The sequence below is a fragment of the Notolepis coatsorum genome (assembly GCF_963971535.1).
Source record: "Notolepis coatsorum genome assembly, chromosome: 17".
NCBI lineage: Eukaryota > Metazoa > Chordata > Actinopteri > Aulopiformes > Paralepididae > Notolepis > Notolepis coatsorum.
Window position 1 is genome coordinate 71,450,518 of NC_140181.1, and position 27,235 is coordinate 71,477,752.

The following is a 27,235-nucleotide window of genomic DNA, read 5'->3' on the forward strand; positions in this document are numbered from 1 at the left end:
AATCAGCTCTCCTGTTGAAGAAGCCCCCCCCCCCTAGAGACGGAGATATCCCCCAAAGGAGATTCTCCAAGCCTCTCTTCATGTCCAACATTTTGAATTATTGTCCTTCACAATTGTCCATGTGCACATTCAAAGCAACTGCTATTCTAACATAACTCAGAGAAAAAAAACTAAAGACAATTGGCACTTCCCAGGTAATTATTTTTAACCCTGTTTAACCCCCGTTGGCGGGCTGGAGGGGTAAGGCTCTCCTAGAGAGGGCCCCTCCTATAACGACGGAGATTCCCCAATGGGGATTCTACAATGTCCCTATTATTGTCCAACATTTTCTTTGAATTTTTATCTTTCATATGATAGTACAGTTCCAGAGCTCCCGGTCAGGTCTCCGAATGTTTTTCCCCATGTTCCCCGTCGTCTTAGTTGTGCGTCATGTGTGTTAGTGTCTACAGTTTAGTCTAGTACATGTTATTTATTTTATATGTCTCAATTTTCCCAACTAATGTGTTTACCTTGTCTGTATTCCCAGTGGTCTGTGTGTTATCTGCAGTGTGTCTCGAATCATAACATCCATTCACTATCAAATAATATGTATATGTGGTATTGAATCTTGGTCAGTGTGTGTGACCTCAGTGCTCGAGTCCTGTTTGGTGTGTGAGATCTCGTTATTTGAATCCTGGCTGGTCTGGTTGATCTCGGCGCTCGGCTCCCGGTTGATGTGTGTGGCCTCAACGCTCGCATCCTGGTCGGCCCGGGCGACCCCCGTGCCTGCATCCCGGACGGCCCGGCCGACCCTGGTGCCAGAGTCCTGGTTGGTCCGGTTGTATCCAGCATCTCTTTGTCCTTCTTTTGGGGGTAGTTTGTTTTATTTCTTTTGAATTAGCCTCCATGCTCCTCTGAATATTCTGTATTGCATAGAGTCCAGTCTGCGTGTTGGTTTGCATGTTAGCATCGTTAGCATTCTGTATTGCTTCTAGCCTGATAAAACTAGTCTTGTTATCTAGAGCAGTGGTTCCCAAAGTCGGGGTCGCGACCCAAAGGTGGGCCGCGAGCAGCCACGGGTGGGCCGCGAGATGATTTAAATTTTTTTTTTTTTTAAATAAATAAATAAAAAAAAATCTTGGTGCGCGGCGCGCCTCTCAGCGAAAAAAAACTCAGAGCGTGTTTTTATAGTCACATATTTGTCATGTGTAGGTGGGTTTTCCAGCAAACTCACCACTCTCGCTGCCGTTGAATTCGTAAGGGCTGCTACCACATAGTAGTACTTGGTGGCATCCGCTGTAATATTCCTGAGAGCGAATTGGGCTTCGGCTTGCGCGAACCAAGCGTTGGCACTCTGCGCAGCTTGAGTGAAACTGCGTTCAAAGTTCTGCGATCTGCGTTCTGTTGTTCAGTTGACATGTTCGATATAATCTCCGAAATACGTCCAAGGGTCACAAATGTAGGAATGCAGTAATGATAGCGTAGACGGAGTCGTGTTCCGATGCAAAAACGCTAGTTTATTACGCACTCTACTGTCGCACAAACACTGTCTCTCTTTAACTACGTCATCCCCCGCTAAGGGTCATGGGAGATGTAGTAAACACCACAAAAGGCTAGAATGCCGTGAATTATGTCCCAGTAAGTAGCCACTACACGCAAATCATTAATCATACATCCAAAATAGCATACGTTTATTATTATACACGATGATGATACAGCTCCCAGGGGAGCTTTAGAGACCCCCAGGGGAGCTGATGTCTGATCTAGGGGAGCTATAGCTCACCGGGCTCCCCTCGTGGATCGCACCCTGACTATATGGTTTTATATTAACTTAATAAATAAACAAAAACGAAAAATCTACTTATTTCAACGAACATTTCAAACTAAATAACAGATTATGCACATAAAACGCTGAAAACAACCGAAGCAACAATAGTATTTTATTGAGGCTATTATTATTATCATTATTATTTTGCAACAAGTTAGCCCTCTCATAAATAGCACATATAAATGAATAACTAACTTGAACTAACTTAATAGGATTGAAGTGATATTTGGCTTAAAAAATCGGTCGCCTGGCAAAAAAAAAAGAAAAAAAGCCCGACGATGTGCATTGGGCCGCGGCTCTCTGACGCCTTATTTTCTGGGCCCTGGCCTGAAAAGTTTGGGAACCCCTGATCTAGAGTCTAGACTCAGATCGAAAGGTTATGACTATAACCTAGTTATATGAGTACTGGCTGAGCGTCTCGCTCTTCGCCATACCGAGATATACCTCATCTCCAGTACCTACTGTACTTCATTAACGAAAACAATGCACCCATGCACTTGACCAGGCCCCGCCCCAGTGTCCCCTATAAGACACCGGACATGGTCATACTCGCCCTTCCTCGGGAAAAGTTTCCATCATAGAAAACCCAACCAAGGGACCTCAGGGCGCGCTAAGAGCGAGACGCTCAGCCAGTACTCATATAACTAGGTTATAGTCATAACCTTTCGTTATATAGCGTACTGGCCAATCGCGTCTCGCTCTTCGCCATACCGAGATATGGGGCAGAGCAGACGCGTGGCCCGACAAATGTACCCCCTGAGGACCCGCAAGCCCTACCACCAGGGGGGAGGGGAGTCACGTCCACCCGCCCTTCCTAGTGAAGAGGGGGCGGCAGTCAACTCCACCAAAGTGCGAAAAAAGAGGGAACTAGAGACCCTTAAAAACGCACAGCACAGGCGGGACCACGTGTGACACATCACCCCGTGGCACACACCCACACACCCCTGCTAACCCACCGAAGGGCGGGACGCAGGGGAGGTCCCAGACCTCAGAACCGCCTGGGAGACAGAACCCCCAGTCATGTCCATGAGGTAAAACCTAACGAAGGGACCCGGGGAGGACCAAGAGGCCGCAGCACAGATGTCCTCCACCGAGGCCCCCCCTAACAAGGCGGCAGAGGCCGCCACTCCACGAGTGGAGTACGCCCTGACACCCCCAGGGGGGGCCAGTCCAGCCAACGTGTAGCAAAGGGCAATGCCCTCGCACAACCAATGTGACAGGCGCTGTTTGGACAGTGCCTTACCAGCGCGAGAGCCACCGTAACAAACAAAGAGCTGATCGGTAGCCCTGAAGTCCTGAGTCCGACTGAGGTAAACCCCCAAAGCCCGGATGGGACACGACAGGTGAAGGCTCGCCTCTAACTCACCAGCGTGAGGAGGCGGATGAAATGCCTGAACCACAACATCCCTGGAGCGAAAAGAGCTCCGGATATTCTTTGGCACGAAGACTGGATTAGGTCTCAGAGTCGCACCGCTATTGAATAGACAAGCACTCAGGCCGTACCGAGAGAGCACACAGCTCACCCACACGCTTAGCGGAGGTGATGGCCGGCAGGAATGCAGTCTTGAAGACAGCTGTTCCAAAGACACCTGCTCAAGAGGCTCAAACGGGGCCTCAGACAACCGGCCGAGGACCAGTTGGAGGTCCCAACTCGGAGACAGAGAACGTTCCACCGGCTTAAGACGCCGAGCGCCAAGCAGGAAACGCTTCACAAGAGGGTGGCTGAACAACGTAACGGCCTCAAACCCCACATGACAAGAGGATATAGCCGCGGCATATACCCTCACCGTCGAAGCCGACAGTCTACCCAAAATAGACTGAAGGAAGGAAAGGACAGCGTCCAGGGGGCAGGACACCGGGTCCAAGCCCCCCACTCTACACCACTCTTGGAAAATACGCCACCTACCCGCGTAAGCCGTGGTAGAGGACGGAGCGCGCGCGTGCCGGATAGCGTTAACCACAGAATAGCCAAGACGCATCCCCACCAATTCACACTGACAGCAGCCAAGCCTAGAGGCTGCCCCAGAACAGGAAGGCAGAACAGAGTTCCGCGTGCCTGAGAGAGGGCCCGCGGTGACCACGGAACAGGTCACGGCGGGGCCACACAGAGCTGAATCAGGGCCGGGGACCAAACAGCTGAGCGGCGGCCCGGCACGACCAGGACCAAGTTCCGCGCTCCCGACGTACCCGCCCCAACAGCTGAGCTATCAGGTGTAAGGGGGGGAAAAAGCGTACAGAATCCCGGACGGCCACGGGTCTGTCATTTTTGACAGAAAAAAACTGCAATTCGAACAATGTTACTAATCGCTGCTAATTCTATACCGTGGCGGTATAGGCTTAACAGCCCACCAGCCACCCGCCGGGCCGACTCACCTCATGGCGTCGGCCGGGCGGGGCACTGTTCCAACATGCCAGAGGCAAAGGACTGATGCCACCTGCTTCACAAGCACGGAGCACCAGTGGTGGTTGCAACCAGCAACCTCCACTGTGGTGTGCACCCATGAAGGGGTAAATGAATAAATGAACTAAAACTCCACCGACACACTGCAGAATGGGCTAGCCCATACACACAATGTTAAGGGGATGCAGACCAGAGAAACACCAGTCCCGCACACCATTCATAGATTCACAAAAAGCACACCAGCCCTAGGCCTCAGCCCATTCACCCATGAAAAAGGTAAACAAGCCCCAGTCAAAACTCCCAACAGTAGACACCGATTGACCGTCAGCATGAATGGTTAAGAGGAGGGAAGACCTTTTTTTAAAAGACAGCCCTCAGCGGGGAATCAAAAGAACAGTAACCCAGCATCGTAGCATAGCATTAGCAGCGCGCTCCAGGATAGCCGGGAAAGCGACAACGTTTACCCAGATATCCTGCCCCTTGCGCCAATACACAACTCGGTTGTCTCACGGGACAACGAGCAGTATCACTAACGCCAGCATTGTTATGCCTAGTGGCGCAAGCCTTACCTGGGCGCGACCTAGCCACGACAGCTAGCCGCCGCACGACATCCCTCGATCCGCTGTCAGAAGACGAGGAAACCCCAGGACAGGCCCGACGCGCCGTTGGAACGTGCCGAGAAGATTCCAGGGGCTGGAAAATCTCCGGCGAAAACCAAACATTGTTAAATTTCTCTCTGCATTTCATAACAACTAGTTCATGGAATGGAATGCACTGCAACGTCCATGATGGAAACGAAAAAGAGGAAGGGCGAGTATGACCATGTCCGGTGTCTTATAGGGGACACTGGGGCGGGGCCTGGTCAAGTGCATGCGTGCATTGTTTTCGTTAATGAAGTACAGTAGGTACTGGAGATGAGGTATATCTCGGTATGGCGAAGAGCGAGACGCGATTGGCCAGTACGCTAACTATTGGCCAGTATAACTAAGCTTTAAGTCACACATCAACAAGGCCACAAAAACATAATTCTTCCACCTTAGAAACATAGCCAAAGTACAACCATTTATAAATCAAAAGGACATTGAAAAATATACATTATATACTTTATATACAAAGCACTAAATGGAACAGGACCAAGCTACATTGCCAATTCTCTTGTCAACTATGTGCCTCCTAGAACATTACGATCATCTACTACTGGTCTATTGAAGGTTCCCAGCAACAACCAAAAGAAAATCGGGGATGCAGCCTTTGCTAATTACACACCAAAGTATGGAACACCCTACATATGGACATTAGGGAGGCTAGCTTATTAAATATATTCAAAAGCAAGCTAAAAACATACCTCTTCACCTTATCTTCCTAATACATTGTGCCACTTAGACTCATTACTGTACATCCACACTGTTATTATGGTTTGATTACTGTAAATGAGAGCTATTGTATTGCACTGCTTTTATTCTAGTCCATTTTTTGCTAATGTTATGCCTATTTTTACTTAATTCTATGTCTGCATGTGACGGTGCGGCTCCATCACTGACTTTGCGGGCAGTGCGCAATACTGTACATACACACACACTCATTGTCTGTCTTTCCATATGCCATAACCGTATAATGTAATGTGGTGCGTTTCATGTGGACAGCGCACATGGGAACGCACACACGCCATATGCCGCGGAGCAACACACACACACACACACACCAAACATTCCCTCCTGTCAGCTTTCGTAGGATGTCCGATTGCGCACAATCATTTCATTCCGTTTCCGTTGTTATAGCAGAATGACGTTCATACAGCAAGACATTCATTCATCACATCACATTTATTACTCACAGTCAAGATGCATTCGCTTCGCTCTGCACTCCTAGGTTGACGTGTTTGGCCAAGCAGAGGCACACATGTCCGCTAGGTTAAATGGGAGGGGTTGGCGCAAGGTAATCGTCACGTGAACGATATTAATGTATTGTACTGTTTACTTGGTTATCTGTAATTAAAACAGTTGGAAAGTATGTGATATAGTGGAGGATATCTATTTTGTGTGTAGGAATGGGTTTAATGTGTTAATAAGAATAATAATATGTACATCCTGTTTAAAGCCTAGTGGGAAGGGCTATTGAATACAAGGGAGCTGCGTTGGCCCAGGGAGGTCAGTCTTGAATGGACTGAGTTACAGTGAAGGTAACCGGAATCCCTAGTAAAACGTGTTGGTATTGCTTGTAGTGGAAGTAGTAGTGGATATTGTGTATTTAGACTTTGTGTAGTGTTAAGTATTAAGTATATTGTGTTTTGTTTATTTGTTTTCTCTTTTTCCACTTTTGTTAGATATAGTAAGTATAGGGTATTTTGTTTTACGTTACTTTCACTTTTCACATTTTTTGTAAAACTATATCACCTCTGCACTTTTGGGAGGCGGGAAATAAACACCCACCAACGAGATCTTTCCGACTACGCCTGGGCCCCGTTCCCCGTACCTGGCTAACTGAGTTAGCCGGATAATTTTCAGCATAGCTTGACTTAAGCCAGACCTTTCTGTTCCCCGAAGTCGGATTTTCTAAATCACCATGGTAACAGATCAGAAAGTTTGAACCTGGTCCGGAGCAGGGTTAAGTTCAGTTAGCTGGATGAACCATGGCCACGCCCCCGCAAAGAAATGCCAGCTCGCTTCCTGAAATATTTCTCACAGTCTAGATCCCATTATACCATTCTGAATTATGTTTTTGTGCTTCGTTTTCCTAGAGGGGGCTTTTGAAATGTATAATAATAGAACTAAATGCTGATAATAAATCATATTCAGCCTATAGATTTACTTTGTCCTAAATAAAATAATGCACGTCATATACGGCGCTCGGAGTCGCGATACACGCTGCATGTGGTTATTTTAATAACGGCGCATTGCAAATGTGAATCCCGCGGGGATATTTTTAATGAATGAAACCTATCGGCCGGTTGGCTCTGATTAGTTTCATATATTCTCCGCTGTAGATTTGCTTAACGGAGCGCCCGGATTGTGTTTCATTCAAGCATAAAATTGAAGTGTCTATGCGTGGATTGTGGTTTTTGTGGATTATGAATTACGAGGAATCTGAGGATTGTTGAATTGTATCATCACTCACACGTTATTGTGATATTGTAACTGGGATTAAAATGTCTGATGAGATGCGCTGTTTGACGGATTTGAGCAATTGAATGAGCCGTTGACGTCACATTAATGCATTTGAGAATAAAGAGATAAAACTTCATTCAAAAGAAAAATATTCTAAACACGGGTCTCTTGTCCATTGATGGATACACAATGAATATATCCCATCTGGCACAGTGGTGCAACGGCTAGTGCTCACTCCTGTCAACCGGACGACCCGAGTATATAATAATATAATATTAATGAATATACGCAAAAGTAGCCTAGTTTTAAGTTAAAATATTATAAATCTACATGCATTGAGGATGTCATTCTTTATATAGCTCTCAACGTGCACCAAATTGAAGTATTTACATTGCAAAAAGAAAAAGAAAACTAGAAGAAGGGGGATTCGAACGCGGGTCGTCCGCGTGAAAGGCAAAATGACCAACCATCACACCACGGTGCCAGACAAACGAAACATCAACCATACATCCATCAATGGATAAGAGAGCCGTATCCTTATTCTGAAACTGTTGAACTAATTATTTTCGCTAGCAAGATCTCATTTGATTATCCATTCCATAAACCTACTGCCAGCAGGCACGTTTAAAGAAATATAATCTGATTGATTGGGGTAATGAGGGACTTAAAATTAGCCTATAGATTATGCATTTAACTTGTCGGCGAGGCTATTGAGCCGTACTGCAATCTGTTAATAAAGTTTTAAATCAATCAATCAATCAATGCCGTTAGAAAATCAGGATTTCTGCTATCGACACTTGCTGTCTTTTCAGCTGAGGCGGGCGCGCGCAATTATCCTGGGTCTCAAGTCTGGTTCAAATGAACGAGACTGAATCCACCTTCGAGGAACAGGAACATCCCGGATTCAAACATCGGGTTAATTGAATCTGGATAATGGGACTCTTGATCGACTTAGTTGAACCAGGTACGGGGAATAGGGCCCTGTTAAGGAGAGAATCAAAGGAGTTCAAGAGAGGACCCCGTCACACTGCACTTGATGCCTTGCTTTTATTCTGCCAATGTTAGGCAAATTTTATGCCTATGTCTATTTAATGTAAATGTTTACTGCTGTGGAGCACTTTGGCTGCAATTCTTGTATGATAGTACACAAATAAGGTTTATTATTATTATTATTATTATTATTATTATTATTATTATTATTATTATTATTATTATTATTATTATTATTACAGTTGTGTACAGAATAAGAAAGACACTAAGAAGCCAGGAACACAGGTACTGTAGAAATGCATGCAGCAGTAGCAGCACATCTCAAACTAGTGTTTTAACTCAGGAAGCATGCAAGGAAGAACACTAGTTCCAAATGTGTTGCTATGCTACTGCATGTATTTCTACAGCTGCTTAGTGCCTTTCGTATTCTATGCACAACTATCGTTTTAATATACATTAATTTTGTTGCATTCAAGGAGCATCCTAGTTTTCATGTTTTGGGGGTGTGCTTGGAAGCTCTTTCCCTCACCGTTCTTGTGGTTACTTAGGATTTAACCCCACAAGAACCTTCTCTTCTGTGTCCCCCATACTTTCTTCCTCTCAAGCCTTCCCACGGTCTCTACAGACTCTGAACTCTGTTGCCTATACTCAATTTATAACTACCTACTGCTTTCACTGTCTGCAACTGCCCTACACTGTAATCATAGTAATCATTATAATCACTACCTACCTCATACTATAGTCTACCCATATAACTCTGTATGATAGCATGTACAACAGTGCTGTATATATCATATATATTATTTATATATTTATATTGAATGCATATATATATATATATATATATATATATATATATATATATATATATATATATATATATATATATATATATATATATATATATATATATGCATTAAATATATAAATAATATATATATCCACATCTGTCTGTACATACTTGCATATAATCCTTTTTACATATCTGTAGATACTATATCTGTACATATCCCTTACCTACTCTTACTAGTTACACTGCTGGCCAGTACGACTTACTACCATAGTGTTTTTATACCTGGATGACTGTACATATTGATACTACAACTCTGCACATACATCTGATTAGCACTATTACTCAGTAGTACTAATTTATATATTTTGTACCCAGTTTAATCACCTGTACATTGTATATTACTATTGCACTTTACTGCTACATTTGCACTCTGGTTGGATGCCAAACTTCTTTTTGTTGTACTGTACTTGTGATTGATTGATTGATTGATTGATTGATTGATTGATTGATTGATTGAAAACTTTATTAACAGATTGCAGAATGGGTACAATACAGTACAGCTCAATACACACAATTGTTATGGGGATGCAGACCAGAGAAAGACTTTCATCTTGTTTACCTGTAATCAAGGCCATTGGTCATAGAAAAGTCACATGTTAGAGGATGAAATGAAAACATTGAACATTAAACATGAGAGATAGCAAGGTTTTAGCCCAACTGGATAGATGGCATAATTTAAACTACTCTCTAACTATGGGAGCAAGTGAAAGCTAGACCCCATCTGTAGAACTGCAGGGGAAAAGGCGGAGTCAGTGGCGGCTGATCACTAGAGGGCGCTAGGGCGCCGCCAGCCCCTGGTGGAAAGTTGTTTTGGATTTTTTTTTTAATAAATAATAATTACTCATTTTAAGTATGTTTGTGTTTAAAATGCACAATGACGTGTAATATATAAAATATACATTTGATAAACTTCCTGTTCATCCCCTCTCTCTTCTGGAGCGATAGAAACATCCAATTGAAACGCAGCCAATTGAAAAATGCATGTAGCAACGTAAATCAGTGTCTTCAAATATGATGCCTAAAGGGCGATTAATTTATCGGCCCAAGCAGAGTCAGTGTGTTAGGGAGTGGGGACTGGCGTGATGACGACAATGATGAATGCAGGGACTCAAGAGACAGGATTACAGCTGCCTACTAATAAAACAAATTGTCTATTGGCTCAGCACGTGGCATTCGTGTGACATCACGTCCGGAATCACGTCAACCAGGAAATAACTGACGCTAATAGTTGTCGTCGTCGATTTGATTGATAATAATCACAAGATACATTCAGTGCTGGATCTAACTAAATGGAGACACATTTATGGAAAGTTCAAGCCCGGACCACAAAGCTTCTGGAAGGGTTAGTGCGACACGCGACGCTCTTCCAATTCGTACACGATGTTCTACCGGCAGCAAAAAAAGTGAGCCTCTGTGTTATGATATTATGATATGAAAATGTAATTGTAGTGCTGTCAGACCCGGATACGGGTCTAAAATAATCGTTGTGCAATTGTATTAGAATAAAATTATATAATTTTCAAATATTTGGGAGCAGAAAATATAGCTCATTACTTTTTTTGCTCGTTATCAATGGTGCCAATAACTTTTGCCTGAAATAAATGTTGTCTTTTCCCTTTATTTTCTTCTTTGAGTGCTTTGTTTACATGTTAAACTATTTTCTTCTTCAATGCCTCCACACACCGCTACAGGGGTTTGGTTTACAAACATCACCTCTCTTATCAGTTTGCAAGTCTGGTTATATACTGTAGTTACTGAAACTGAGTGAATATGGCACAGCCCCACCTAGAATATTTTCACCAGGAGTATATGAGAAAGACCTATGGCTCTGACAGTACTAAACATCTCCCAACTTCATGATTTTATACGTCTATTTTATGTGTGTCAGTGACAATCAAACCGTAAACAAAAGGCCTATTAAGATGTTAGATCCTAATATGAAAGATTATGTGATCTAATGTTCTATGTCTTATCTTTACTTTGTCTATTTTGCTGCTGTCTATTTTATGCAAATTGTATGGTTATTTTATGCCTAATTGTATGTCTGCACTTTATGCATTACTCTTGATCTGCCCATTTTGTGCTTAATTTATGGCTGTGTCTTTTTTACTGCTGTGAAGGACTTTGAGCTGCAATTCTTGTATGAAAGGTGCTATGCAAATAAAGTTATTATTATTATGGTCTGTCCCTGTGTGTTGTTTCAGGGATAGTGGAGGAGTACCGCCCCCCCTTCTTTGACATGGTGCCGTCCGACCCCAGCTTTGAGGAGATGAAGAAGGTGGTGTGTGTGGACCAGCAGAGGCCCAGTCTGCACAACAGGCTGCAGTCACACCCGGTGAGCACACACACACACACGATCATACACACACACACACACACACACGATCATACACACGATCATACACACACACACACACACACACACACACACACACACACACACACACACACACACGATCATACACACGATCATACACACACACACACGATCATACACACACACACACACAATCATACACACGATCATACACACACACACACGATCATACAAACACACACACACACGCGATCATACACACACACGAACATACACACACGACCACACACGATCATACACACACACACGATCATACACACACACACGATCATACACACACACACACACACGATCATACACACACACACACACACACACACACACACACACACACACACACACACGATCATACACACACACGAACATACACACACACACACGATCATACACACACGATCATACACACACACACACGATCATACACACACACACGATCATACACACACATACACAATCTCACACGCAAACACACATGATCACACACACACGATCATACACACACACACACAATCTCACACGCAAACACACACGCAAGCACCCCCCCCCCCCCATTAAACGCACATGATACATACCATATCATTCTCCTCTGTCAAACATCTCTGCCAAAAGATGGTAGTAAACGAACTGTTGCGCATTATTTTCTCTAACATATTTAATAAATAATATTTTTCCCTTTTTTATATAAATAAGAACTAAAAAGGTTTTAATAATTTAATTTCACGGCATATGTGCATGCACTGTGTCCATGGAAACTACGCTGAACGCAGCCATAAAGGCATGGTTTCCATACGCAGAAAAGATAGTCCATTTACTTTTCTGATAACTACATCACTGCATAACTTGTAAATGTTTGGACAAGCTTAATTTCTGGTTATTTGTGATACTCTGTATACACCCAGTTATAGCTGCATTTTCTTTCAAACTAATTTGGTCGTGGATGTCTGGATTTGGTCTCTCTTGGGTGGAGGTGTTTAGCAGGCTGTATAGGCGTAGAAACACTTCACACATACACAATCTGCACACCACTTACATTGGATTTTTACTGTGATGACTGTGATGATTTTTACTGTGTTGACACTCTCTTAACACTTTGGCGACCACACTCTTACGGCGATTTATGCCTCAGAGGACAGAGGTTTGTTTACAAACCGATGTACTTTCTAAGAGCTATATATATCATTTATAGTATTGCTATCTGTCCATTCTCATTGTCACTTGAGTGCATAAACCGTGCCTTCATAATGGCTTAAAGAAAATAAAAATCCGGTATCACAGTGGCTAAAAAGCTGATAGCATCACGATGGTTCCAACCGGGAAAAATGTGCCGAAAGGTCTGGATTATTACATATCTCGATGTGATCTATCAAGAAATATCTACAGCAAGAATTTTGGGTCTCAATGAATCCAAAATGACATTGTGGTTAGAAGTGGTGGAGAAAATAAAAGCTAGCATATAATGGTAATGTCTGGTTAGGAGCGAGGGAAAATGGATGGATTATCCAATGGGGGGTCCGGGGGGGGGGGGTACGAGCTGGAGCATATGTGTGTAGGTTTTTAGATAACAGGTATTAAGGGTATATCCTATATAAGACAATTAACTAAAATGTGATTTCATTGGATGTGCACTGTCAACTAATGCTTGTATATCTTATTGTGTGTTGTCATGTTTGTTTATGTGTTTGTTTAAAAAAGAATAAAAAAATTAAATACAAAAAAAAAAAAAAATCCATCGGTTGGTTGTCATTTTATAGCGTCGTGAATATAAGGTTTATCGCGCTTTTCGTCTCGTCTTTTTTCCAGGAAGCTAGATAATAGGCTAAACGTTGGCGCCGTTATATCAAACGCCATTTCTGCTGTATATATACGAATGAAATAAAACAAACTGCGTAGCATCCGGACTATTACAGAGCATCTATGGATGAAATGGGGGCGACGGGGAACGCCGATTAGTATTATTTATTAGCAATATAGTGTGCGTTCAATCAGCCATGTTCACTGATCGATCACGTTAGGTTTTAAAACAATGTCCAATCCAGCTGTAATTTGGGGGAATAGTATCCTACCGTCAGGCCATGTGATCGCCGGCAGCATTTCTTCATTAGTCATCGGATTCTGGTAGATCGATATGTCCATTGGCTAATCATAAATCCCATTATTCCAGGCTGAAATATGCGTTCGGTAATGTGATCAAAGATGGAGGGTCTTCGTTTGGAATCGAGGCTCATATGATCCGCCCACAGACTGTAAGCGATTTTTTATTTTTTTTTAAATCCCCTCAATGATACTGCAGTGGAGCGATGGCGCCCCTAAGCGGATCTGGCCGGTATTGCATGTTTCGAAAATCAAATATGTGGGTAGGTCATGGATCTCGATTGCGGATGTTAATAGCGTTATAAATATGGAATAAAACAATAACAACTTGCCACGGCTATATACGTGGCTCTGGTCCACAACGCATGGCACCGAAACCCGTATATATACGTGGACGGTCCACATAGTGTTAAAGGGGCCTTAACCATTTCACTACCACACTACAGACGGTTAACCCTTTCACTACCACACTACAGACTGTTTACCCTTTCACTACAACACTACAGACGGTTAACATGCCACACTAACTGTCTGTAGTGTGGTAGTGAAAGGGTTAACCTTCTGTAGTAGTGAAAGGGTTAACCGTCTGTAGTGTGGTAGTGAAAGGTTAACCTTCTGTGGTGTGGTAGTGAAAGGTTAACCTTCTGTGGTGTGGTAGTGAAAGGTTAACCTTCTGTAGTGTGGTACTAGTGAACGGGTTAACCTTCTGTAGTGTGGTAGTGAAAGGGTTAACCTTCTGTAGTGTGGTAGTGAAAGGGTTAACCTTCTGTAGTGTGGTAGTGAAAGGTTAACCTTCTGTAGTGTGGTAGTGAAAGGTTAACCTTCTGTAGTGTGGTAGTGAAAGGTTAACCCTCTGTGGTGTGGTAGTGAAAGGGTTAAGGCCCCTTTAAGAGGGTATCAAAAGACGTAAGAGTGTTATAGCAGGTGTTGACTCGTGTCTCTCGTCTGTCCAGATCATGACAGCCATTGTGAAGATCATGAAGGAGTGCTGGTTCCAGAGCCCCCCGGCTCGTCTCACAGCCCTGCGGGTGAGGAAGACCCTCTCCAAGCTGGACCACGACAACGACTACAGCATCGGCAAACTCAAACAGGACCTCTAGACCGGAGAGCCAGACTCACAGGAACGGATCACAAAGACTGAAAGACTAACAGATCTTTTTCCACCGTGTTCCTTCAGCGCTAGGTGCATATCATTAACCTATATACAGCTTGAGCTACTGGCCTCTTCTAATTCTACCCATCTGGCTTTCACAGTGTCACTCTAGACTAGAGTCCTCAAAGGCTACTCTGTTTGCACAGGCTACTTATTCATGGGTCATATTGCTGGTGTTTTAATCCACAAGGTCACAGAAAAAAGAAGAAATCACATGGATTCTTTGTTTTGTTTTTCTGTGCGACGATGCTTCTGCAAAAAAAATTTGACTGGATAGTTATGGACCAGAACTCGCATCAGCAGCACAAAGACTGAGACTGTTTCCTTTTTCCATTTACAAGCGTTTGTCGGGAAATCTCAGCAATTCTGAAACTGACAAGGACAAACTCACACGGAGCAGTTAGCGGTCCTTCTCGGAGAGGAACCCATACTGGACTTCATCAGCCATTTAATAATACGTGTTTTGGACACTTCGGAAATGTCTCATAACAAGAGGAGAGTGACTGTGATCATTTATCATATAGCCAATATTATGAGATGAATATTCACACACGTAACAATACAAATGCTGCATATTTAGCTTGTTCTTTTCCTTTCTTTTTTTTATAAATCCAGCATTTATGGAAATCTGCACTTGCTCTTCAGTCAAATATTCATTGTACATATTCATGTTGAGGCTTATAATTAGTATGACACCACTTTTAAAGGGATAGTATTTTATGTTATACATTGATGGCATACCATACATTTCCTATTATATTTTTATTGTATCAACATTTTATATGCAGCTCTTTTTTACATTTCTGTATGGGCAGAGAATTGTATCACTATGGACAATTTAGAAAATCACAATATTTAAAAGGGAAATAAAACACAATTTATATTGTTTCAAGAGACATTCATTCATTCAACCTTTATTTAGTCTTGAAAATCATTGAGAGTTCAACTTTAATTTCGAATGATGTTGAGAAATACAGCACATAATAAATAGCCTATTATGCAGTTAGTGTTGTTCATTTATGCAATTCTCTTATTGGCCACAAGGGGTCACCAGAAACTTGCCAAACGTTGATCTGTCTGCCAACTTTAGCAATACACTTCCATGAGGTGTTTACCTTTGGGGGGGTTTCTTTCGTTTTTGATGGATGATCCTAGATAATATATACAAATATTATTTGTATATGGATTGGCCTTATATTATCTAACATGTAGCTAGTAGTGTTATAATAATAATAAACTTTATTTGTATAGCAGCTTTCATACAAGAACTGCAGCTCAAAGTGCTTCACAGCAGCAAAGAAAATACATAAAATGGCATAAAATTTGCAAAGAATTGGCAGATCAATGCATAGAGTGCAGAGTGCAGACATATAAAACGAGCATAAAATAGATAGCAGCAATATAGATGAGGTCAAGGACGAGGCATAGATAGAGTGAATGAATGAATGAATGAAAACTTTATTTAACAGATTGCAGAATGGGTACAATACAGTACGGCTCAATACATACAATTGTTAAGGGGATGCAGACCTGAGAAAGTCGTTTGTCTTGTTTCCATCAGGGTCCCCCATTTTCAATTCATATAGACATTTATGACATACACAACATACATGACATTTATGGCATAGGGACATATAGGTATTTAGTACTGATACATTTGTGACATAAGCGGTATTCAAATATACAGTATTGTTACCCCTAGATCCTGACAGAGTATATACATATGATGGGGAGGGGACTGTACATTAGGAGGGGGTGGGTGGGTGGGAGGGAAATATACATACGGCGGGGAGGGAATATATACATGCGGTGGGGAGGAGACTGTCTATTAGGAGGTGGTGGGGGTTTTGGGCATTTACGGTGGCCAGTTTCGAATTGCAGCCTCCTGTAGGTGCTCTTTAAGAGCGGTTTTGAATGTGGGCAGGGATTCACATTCCTTTACGGCTTTGGGTAGGGCGTTCCACATTGTTGTGGCATAATTGCGAAACGTGTTTAGTCCCTTGTTTGAGCCGAATCTGGGTTTAACATGATTTGTTGAGCTTCCTCTGGTGTAGTGGTCGTGGTATTCATAATTAGGATCTAACATCTCAATAGGCCTCTTTGTTTACGGTCTGATTCTATGGCATTTTTTAAATAGACAGTAATAAAAAGAGCAAAATAGAATAGACAGAGTAAAACAGTGCAATAGTGCAGTGCAACAAAATAGTTAGTAAAATAAAATGGACAGAGTAAAATGATGCAATAATGCAGTGCAACAAAATAGTTCTCGTCATTTACAGTACAATAAATCAATAAAATAATATAGCCCTCATACAATACAATAATTACAGTGTTGATGTAATGAGTCTAGGCGGCACAGTGCATAAGAGTTATATCTATTTCATTTATTTATTTAGCATATATTCAAACATATTCAAAAAGAGTTCCCAAAGAGCCTGGAATCACAGGAATCACATACATGAAGTAAAGATAACTACTAACCACTAATGTAAGAATAACACACCTAAATCACCTATCTATATGTACAGTACACACCATTGTGCATGCACACACGGAACACACACACGCACATAAAAACAATTGCAGAGATATGGTAGCAATAAGACAATGCTTAAAAAAAATTTAAATAAAAAAACATAATATAATAACATCCTTCTCACAAGCCAGACCTTTAAGCCAGGATAATTACCTATCAACTGAAATGCAACAATAATGGATCATGATCATCATATTTCACCCAGACCTGTACTTACTCCCACACACAAATAGGCCTATGCATGGATATTACTGTATAAAATGCACAAAACTTTGCTGAAATAACACCCTTCCCACCATGGCCTGTCTCCCACTGACGTCACATAGTTAGAGACCGGAATAAAGAATAACTATTACATTACTATTAGAAATAACTTCAATATTCAGTCAAACATAATTTGTTGTATTTTTGCTGGGTCCCACTCACTTTAGTTGGTGCTGCCTGCATTCTTCAAAAACAACTGCATTCTTTCTGACATCATTCATAAAAGATGACATTTGATTGTTTTTGTATTTTTTCTCTCCCCCATTCAGTGTACACAGTGAAACACGGGAATAAAAGAGAATATTACTTATTCAAAACTTCATAAAAATGTAAAATGACACCAGACTCTTGTCACGAAGAATAAAAAACAACAGACTGAACTCAAAATGATACAATACTCTGTAACTCTGCTTTTGGCAATCAGTGATTGGTGTGATATGGACACAATGAGTGGGGGCTAGACTGAGAATCAGTGTGCCAGTCTGTCTCTCTCTCTCTCTCTTTCTCTCTCTCTCTTGCTCACTCTGTCTCTGTCCCCTCTCTCTCACTGCTCTCTCTCTCTCTTGCTCGCTCTGTCTCTCCCCTCTCTCTCACTGCTCTCTTTCTCTCTTGCTCGCTCTGTCTCTCTCCCCTCTCTCTCTCTTGCTCGCTCTGTCTCTCCCCTCTCTCACTGCTCTCTCTCTCTCCCTCTCACTGCTCTCTCTCTCTTGCTCGCTCTGTCTCTCCCCTCTCTCTCACTGCTCTCTTTCTCTCACTCTCTCTCTCTTGCTCGCTCTGTCTCTCACTGCTCTCTCTTTCTCTCTCACTCTCTCTCTTGCTCGCTCTGTCTCTGTCCCCTCTCTCTCTCTCACTGCTCTCTCTTTCGCTCTCTCTTGCTCGCTCTGTCCCCTCTCACTGCTCTCTTTCTCTCACTCTCTTTCTCTCTCTTGCTCGCTCTGTCTCTCCCCTCTCTCTCACTGCTCTCTCTCTCTCTCTCACTGCTCTCTCTCTTGCTCGCTCTGTCTCTCCCCTCTCTCTCACTGCTCTCTTTCTCTCACTCTCTCTTGCTTGCTCTGTCTCTCACTGCTCTCTCTTTCTCTCTCTTGCTCGCTCTGCCTCTGTCCCCTCTCTCTCACTGCTCTCTCTCTCTTGCTTGCTCTGTCTCTCACTGCTCTCTCTCTCACTCTCTCTCTTGCTCGCTCTGTCTCTGTCCCCTCTCTCGCTTGCTCGCTCTGTCCCCTCTCACTGCTCTCTTTCTCTCACTCTCTTTCTCTCTCTCCCTCGCTCTGTCTCACTGCTCTCTCTCGCTCGCTCTGTCTCTGTCCCCTCTCTCTCACTGCTCTCTTTCTCTCTCCCTCTCTCTTGCTCGCTCTCTCTGTCCCCTCTCTCTCACTGCTCTCTCTCTCTCACTGCTCTCTTTCTCTCTCTTGCTCGCTCTGTCTCTGTCCCCTCTCTCTCACTGCTCTCTCTTTCTCTCTCTTGCTCGCTCTGTCTCTGTCCCCTCTCTCTCACTGCTCTCTCTTTCGCTCTCACTGCTCTCTCTTTCTCTCTCTTGCTCGTTCTGTCTCTGTCCCCTCTCTCTCACTGCTCTCTCTTTCTCTCGCTCTCTTGCTCGCTCTGTCTCTGTCCCCTCTCTCTCGCCTCTCTCTCGCTCGCTCTGTCTCTGTCCCCTCTCTCTCACCTCTCTCTCGCTCGCTCTGTCTCTGTCCCCTCTCTCTCACTGCTCTCTCTTTCTCTCTATCTCTTGCTCGCTCTGTCTCTGTCCCCTCTCTCTCACTGCTCTCTCTTTCTCTCTCTCTTGCTCGCTCTGTCTCTGTCCCCTCTCTCACTGCTCTCTTTTTCTCTCTTTCTCTCTCTCTCTCTCTCTCTCTTGCCCGCTCTGTCTCTGTCCCCTCTCTCTCACTGCTCTCTTCTCTGTCTATGGCTGAACGATACGGGGGGAAAATACATCTTGTTGTGATTTTTTGCAAGGGGGGGGGGGGCAGATATTGCATTTGTGACACAAATGTTCTTGTGTCAATATTTACATTTTCATTGAAGAAAAAAATTATTATAATGATGTGGCTTTTGCAGGGTTCTGTAGATAGATACCAATCAAAGGTGTTTTATTATGTTTATAGAACAGGATTTGTGGGTCAGGCCTCCTCTGCAGCGCCACACTATTTAATTTAGAATGGTATTTTCACACACATTAGCCTTGGTCAAATACTGCAGCCTTCTGCACTGTGGATATAGCACTAAGTCATGTTGTGATTTTGATCAAATGTCTATTCATTCACCCCTATCTCTGTCTCTCTTCAGCTGTGTGTGTCTGTGTGTCTTTGTTCTCCTATCCTTGTGAGGACCAAATATCCCCACTCGGAAGGAAAACAAGAAATCTTTCCATCCTTGTGGGGACATTGGTCGGACTCCCCTCTAGGGTTAGGTTTATGTTAGGGTAAGGGTTAGGGCATGTAGTGGTTTACGGTTAAAGTTAGGGTAAGGGGTCAGGGAATGAACGTAAGTCAATGGAAGGTCCCCACAAGTAATGAAAACGTGTGTGTGTGTGTGTGTGTGTGTGTGTGTGTGTGTGTGTGTGTGTGTGTGTGTGTGTGTGTGTGTGTGTGTGTGTGTGTGTGTGTGTGTGTGTGTGTGTGTGTGTGTTGAACAAACTCCAGAGAGATAATAGTCCCTCAAAGCCGCAGTCAGTCTGGTCAGTCAGATGAAGAGGGTGGGTTATTTTGAACACTATGTGTGTGGGGGGGGGTCAAGTATCAGGGAAGCCACGCCTCTCTATAGAACTCTTTGGCCTGCTACGCTTCGCTGTCTGGGAGTGCAGACTGGCCCTGTCTCATTTCAACCAGTGGCTCCCTCCCTTCCCACCCTGGGTTCAATCTGAACGACTCGGCGGTGTGGGAGTGCAGACTGGCCCTGTCTCATTTCAACCTGTGGCTGAACGACTGAGACTAGAGGGATTTCAACAAACTTGAAACTTCAGCAGCAGATGGTGGAAGACACGCAGAGATAAAGTTGGACAGAGTCCCACGTGGACAGACTATAAAGGCACTGTGTGGAGACTAAACAGACACTTCAGGATGCAGCGGTGAGAGGTGCCAGCGGGCAGGCAGGTGATGATAACAGCTGGCACAGATTCCCAAATGCATCCTGTATCGGACTGTGAGAGGCCATGTTCTGGAGAGAGTTCTACATTGAACTGGAGATCTTATAGTCAGTGTAAACCATGAGGAGGAAAAGCAAGCTTTTACAATCAGTCACAGTGGATTCCTGTGATTTTATTCACATTATTATGTTTTGTTTGCTTCAAAAGAACTGGGTTTGATTGATTGATTGATTGATTGAATTGATTGAAAATTGTATTAACAGATTGCAGAATGGGCACAATACAGTACAGCTCAATACACACAATTGTTAAGGGGATGCAGACCAGAGAAAGACTTTCGTCTTGTTTACATCAGGGTCCCCTCTTTTCAATTCATCATGACATTTATGACATACACGACATAAACATACTTACAGTACTGTTACATCCAGACATTTATGACATACAAGATATACAAATATACAGTACTGTTTAAGAGACAGAGATCATAAAATAAAATATATATACATTCGAGGGGGAAGAAACTGTACATTGGGGGGGGGGGGTTTGGGTGGGGTGGAGGGGGTTTGGACATTTACCGGGGCCAGTTTCGAATTGCAGCCTCCCGTAGGTGCTCTTTGAGAGCGGTTTTGAAGGTGGGTAGGGATTCACATTATTTTACGGCTGTGGGTAGGGCGTTCCACATTGTTGTGGCATAATTGAGAAACGTGTTTAGTCCCTTGTTTGAGCCGAATCTGGGTCTGTGACACTTGACATAAAGTAACTGTGACAACAGCAGGCACAGATAATGCATCTGGTAGCCTATCTGATGATGTCAGGACATGCAGTATTCTGGACTGTATTTTATTTTTTAACGTTACAGTGGATTCCTACAGAGAGAGAGAGTTTCTCCTCTTCTTTGCACTAAAAGAACATGTGACACTAGATTTCAAATCGCTGTTTTTGCATACAAGCCCTCACACAACCTAGAATCATGAGTTTGGCTGCATCATAATTGACTAGAACTCATTGAGCCCTGAGTAAACATTTCAAGAATCACCCAGACAACCCCTACAACAAATGCTTTTTGTTCCATTTTTCCGCTTAATTTCCAAAGGTATCTTAACAATATCTTATTATAATATTTACCATAATAACGTTTTGTTGTTCATAATAAAATGAGAAAGAAGCACTCTTTTCTTTCTTTAGAAAGGAGCACCAGATGACAAACAATGTGTCCTTATCAACATCAACATATAGTACTGCAGTACATACCTGTATGTCATGTATGTCCCTATGCCATAAATGTCATGTTGTGTATGTCATAAATGTCACTATGAATTGAAAACGGGGGACCCTGATGTAAACAAGACAAACGTCTTTCTCTGGTCTGCATCCCCTTAACAATTGTGTGTATTGAGCCGTACTGTATTGTACCCATTCTGCAATCTGTTAAATAAAGTTCATTCATTCATTCATTCATTCAGAGTACAACACAACAACAACACACAACAGAAAATGCTAAGCCACTCCCCTTTAAAAAGCACGCACGCCCATTTAACGACGTCACTCGCCTGGCAGTGGCTGTGTGTGGTGTGTGGTTGGTGTGTGGTTGTGTTTCAGGTCGGGCCGTGTTGATAATAACGCCGTACTTTGAACACATTTCACGTGAAGAGATGGGAATTCAGAACAAGAAATGTCTCTAAAACAAACGGCCCTAACGTTACTAGCCCTGCTCGGGTTAGTAGCTCTCGGTGACGGTAAGTCAGTAGTTCCTCGTCCACCTCTCTTTTGTCTCGGTGTGTTCGCATTCACTGGGCATCGCCTGGTGTCGCTCCTCGTCATGGCGCTGGTCTGGGAACTGGCTATCGTTGTCTAGCTAACGTTAAACGGCTATAACGTTTTGCATACATCGAAATACATTCGACCGGGTTCGTGGACAGTAATAGCTGTCATTCGTATTATTGACACAGCAACAACCGGCAATTTAACTGAACGTGATCGAGTAGACGTGGAGATAATGTAGCTCACCGAGAACAACACCACGTCTGGGTTTGTTTGTTTGTTTCGAGCTATAAGCTGTCGGCTACTTATTAGCTCGCTATCTAACCTACTACACCGTCTTCATTAATATCTACTCTATAAATGCAATATTGCAGAGCTAGTGTAATGACATCCTTTCATAAAACATGTGTCTTAATAATATGATTTGGAATATTATCTGGAGAGTATCAACATGTGAAGCTCTCCCCTGTCTGTGTCTGTTGACGGTAAAGTTATCTGTTGTTCTTGATGTTTACAAAGCAAGTCTTGTGTCGGCCCGTGGTTATCTGGTGGGTAGAAAGTAACCAGGGATAATGCTGTTTTCATGATGAGAGCCATATCCGTGTGCATTCACAATATTGAAATAATCAGACAAAATGCTGCCAGTCCCCATTGCAAAGAGGAGAAGACTACCCATTGAGTGGGCCTATTATTCACATTGCACGAAATGTGTTTGTGCGAGTAAACAGTGGAAGTTGTGAAGACAGTGAAGCCCTCCATTGGTGTCTATTTGTAAGGAGTGAAGGGGCTGTTTAGTGGCCTCCAGTGGAAAGTGAATGCTGGCATAGGGTGACAACAGCCCTGCATTCAGCCAGGCCAGACAGAAGTCAGAGTTGAAGTCTGGCTTCATTGTGATGGAAATTTAGCAAGTGGGGTCTTTTCAGGCGCTGGTTATGTGGCCCATCCAGTCTCTGTCCCCCCCCCCCCAGTCTGCATGGAGCAGCTGATCACCAACTCTGCTGTATAAATTAATAGCTGCGTATATGGTGTACTAGTCTTATGGTCTTGTTTGTCTCCGTAGCCCCCATGTACTGATCTTTGACGTCCCTTCAAAGCATCTCATTACACTCTTTTACATTAGTCTAAAAGGATTCTGATCTGATACGGAGGGCCGTGACTTGAATCGGGCAAGCATCCAGTTATTTCGCTCTCTTCCTGTGATCTCCATTTGAAGCTGTCGTGCCTTGTTGCAACTTGCCACTCGGGAGAAAAATGAGAATTTGAAAAGGCCCAATTTTTTTTGACTACGCCTGCCAATGTAAATATCCAGAGACTGAGTTCTCAGTCACCCATTGCTTATGTATGTTGTGTTCTGAAATGGGTGACTCATCCCCCTTCCAAGAATGAGAGAACTGTAATCCTCCCCCGCTGGGTTTAGATAAGGGCATGGCCGGTCAGTTTGTCATGTAAGAAAGCGATGGGAATATAATGACTGGCAGGTTTTGTACCGAAGTGAGAGCTGTTTGTTTGACTGGGTCACCTCAGTGTAGCAGTGTGGTGTGATGCAGGGTGGGGGGAGGTGGTCTGTGGCCCTGGGCAGACGAGGGGGCTGGTGATGGGTTTGTCCAGCTGGCCTGGGCTGCTGTGTGTGAGGGGCCCATGGCCATGACTGTCTGGAACCACAGTTTCACACTGCATGCCGCATTATACCATGCTGAGGCTGAAACCGGACAAACCCGAAGTAGCAAGGCTAGCACCGACTCCAGGGGTCTGGGTGGGTGTCAGGACCGTATGTGAATTATCTGTACTCGCAGGGTTTGAGGACTCTGTCACACACCGGTGGTGGCGCCGTTGGAAGTTAGGAGGACTGGTTTGTGTCTCGGGCCTGATGTTCCTCGGGCCTGACATAACTGCGTGACGCAGTCGGGTGCATGGGTACACAGAACAGCAGCAATGTGATATGGGCACTGTGAACTACAGGGACTGCCGTCAGGCAGGGCGCGTCCCTCTCTCTCTCCCCCTCTTCTCTCTCGCCTTTCTCTCCCTCTCGTACAATGGACCTGGGTACATTATCAGAATTTAATCTGTACTCTGTTATCTGTGGTCCCACTTCTGCTTCCGCTTGCCCTCTGCCACACGGGGACAGAAAAAACAAAAACTTTACCACGGACTATTGAGTGAGTAAGGAAACTCTTTGGTTGAATGGGCTTGAGCTATCTCTAGATGAGATAGGCCTGGCTCATGTAGCTGTCCAAAACACTTAACACCACCCCTGCCAGTCTCCTGTCTTCCTTCCCTGCCTCTGTGTAATCAAAGAGAAGGTTATTAGAACCAGAGAGAAGTCCCCCCACTTCCCAGCGTGTAAACGGAGCCCTCTCTAAACTAGGCTAGAGGTGCTGCTTCATGTCACATTGATGCAGGGGTAATGAGAAGCACATCAGATTGGAACATGTGAACGCCTGTCTTATTAGATCAGAGCCAAGGGAATGTACACAGAGAAAGCTTGCAACTTAATGGGTTCAAAGGTGTGTGTGTTCATGTGGGTGTCCTTGCACCCCCGCATGGGTATCTTTATCATGAGAAATGGCCATGGGGAGGTGCGTTTTCAGTTTATGTAACCTTGGGAAAGAGAGAAATAAGCTTTTATGTGTACTTTTGGCTAATGAGTATTTGTCAATAAGTTGTGGTAAAACAAAAAAAAGTAATGGTAAAACTGAGACTAGAGAAGTGATAATAATAATATCTTGACTTATTTTCTGGCACAAAGTCCTACTACTTGGCGGAGTGTGTGTGTGTGTTGTTCATCAACATGTTCTGCTGTGTGGCGTGGAGCCAACCTGGGTCAGGCCAGGACCGGGGTGGTAATGACCAGCGTGGCTAATGACCTCCGCTGGCCCGGAGGCATGGAGGCCTGATTGCTGCAGCAGACAGTCTGGCCTCTGACTGACCCAGCTCTGCCATTAGGTCGTCCGCTGCTGTTCAGTTGGACCACAACAGGATCCCTGCCTCTGGAACCAGACCCCCTCCTCTGCTCCACTTCTCCTGCCATCTCTTTACCCAGACCGCTACCGCTTTGGGGAAGTGTGTTCTTAATGAGTGAGAGACCTTGGGCCAGTGCCAAGGACACACTCTTAGGGAGGCAGCAGTGCTGATATCGGTCTGATGCCAGGCTAAGGGTATCTGAGAATTTCCCCCGATACTAAAATCTGATGGTGGGAAACACACTTTAACATACCAGAAATCAAAGCAAATTGATTTGATTTGCTGAATTGACACATTACCTCTCTCTAATGGAGAAAACGAAAACATTATCCTGTAAATGTGTCCAATGGCCCCAAAATGACGGTCCAGGTCTATACTGTTCATTAAAATGAATGGATCAGAACTGTACTCTGTACTGTACTGTATCGGCCAATACCCAAAGCTCGGGTATCGGAATCGATAACGAAAAAGTCGGTGCGTCCTGATTTGTGAGCTTGATGGTGCCTGACTACCCAACCTGAGCATGTCAAAAGAGCAAAATGGCCACTTGGGGCTGGATTGATTTGGGGCTTTTCTACAGTAGGTTGAGTTAGGGTCAAAATTGTGTGGCCAGCATATCAAATCACAATATTCTTCTTTATATTCGTCGGTATAACAGTATTTGACTGTATTTAGTCTTCAATTCTAATGTGATAAAACATATTTTTAATGTATCTATCATGATGCAATTTCATTCAAGATGGTCTATTTTTGTTAATTTTTTAACTACTGCCGCAAGAAGAAAAAGATTGATATATTCATATACGGTATGTCATGTATAGGCCTATATATTTCTTCACTGTATCTAGGCTATGTCGTGGGCGGCAGTGTTGTTAACAATCCATACCGTTGCATGGATCCCTGCCAGTGCCGTAGTAGTACTCCTTCATATTCGCCCTGAGCGGAGTGAAAGGTGAGCGTTGCTATTGTCACACAGCACACCTAGAAAGATTCGGTAGCTGCGGTATGAGTTCATGTCTATAGGGCTCCACCTGATACCTGGCCTCTGCTCTGCAATTTGCTTTATTTTTCTGGCTGCTGTTGGAATGTAGAATAGACCTGCTTTGCTTCTCAGTTCTCTACCTGAAGGTGTTCAGGCAGCCTGTGCTTCCGTGTGCTCTGATACCTCGCAACAATGATGTGCATCGATTGAAGCCTGTGATCCAGGGTTGGGCAGCTGGCAGACGAGCCATTATTACTGGCTGAAATATGGTATTCAGTGTTATTGCCCTGCCGACTCTGGGTTGGTTGTTTTTGAAAGATATATCCTAGGCCTTCCACCCAAATTAGATCTGATGTTTTTGAAAGATATATATATATCCTAGCCTAGGCCTACCACCCAAATTAGATCTGTTGTTTTTGAAAGATATATCCTAGATTTGTTGTTTTTCCTTGATTTGACATGGTTCACATCAGAGAGTATGACAATGTGAGGCGACACAGGTTTGCATGGTAGAACGCTAGCGATTGGCTTCCATTGCATCATCTCCATAGAGGACTCTGGTCACTTTCTGAAATTATTCTCACTAAGCTCTAGGGTTGGGCATCGTTTGGATTTGAACGATTCCGGTTCCGATTCCGATTCTCCATATCGATTCCTGTTCTAAACGATTCTCGATTCCGATTCTTTGAGGTGCAGGTCAAAACAGGTCACAGCTTATTTCGAAGGAGATTTTTTATTTATTTTTTATTTCAAAAAGAAAATCATACTATTCACATTTTCAGTTGACTTGATACAGTTTAATTTGGTTGCTGTACTGTAACTAGGGTATTAATAAAAAAAAAAGTAAAAAAAAAAATCGAAATTTAGAATCGA

The 27,235-nt window shown here is 43.5% G+C and overlaps 2 protein-coding genes across 4 annotated transcripts in view; both read left to right on the forward strand.

Moving 5' to 3' along the window:
* The window catches only part of acvrl1 (activin A receptor like type 1), a 51,782-nt gene extending 36,114 nt beyond the window's left edge, over nucleotides 1-15,668 (forward strand). For all 3 annotated transcript variants that reach the window (XM_084334085.1, XM_084334086.1, XM_084334087.1), the window contains exons 10-11: nucleotides 11,360-11,490; nucleotides 14,577-15,668. In XM_084334085.1, the coding sequence (XP_084190211.1) occupies nucleotides 11,360-11,490; nucleotides 14,577-14,723 (278 nt within the window). In that variant the 3' untranslated portion in view covers nucleotides 14,724-15,668. The remainder of the gene's footprint in view (nucleotides 1-11,359; nucleotides 11,491-14,576) is intronic.
* Nucleotides 15,669-22,228: 6,560 nt separating this feature from the next.
* Nucleotides 22,229-27,235, forward strand: part of acvr1ba (activin A receptor type 1Ba) — a 46,458-nt gene continuing 41,451 nt past the window's right edge. Inside the window, exon 1 of the mRNA XM_084334016.1 lies at nucleotides 22,229-22,394. Coding sequence (XP_084190142.1) covers nucleotides 22,331-22,394 — 64 coding nt within the window. The 5' untranslated portion in view covers nucleotides 22,229-22,330. The remainder of the gene's footprint in view (nucleotides 22,395-27,235) is intronic.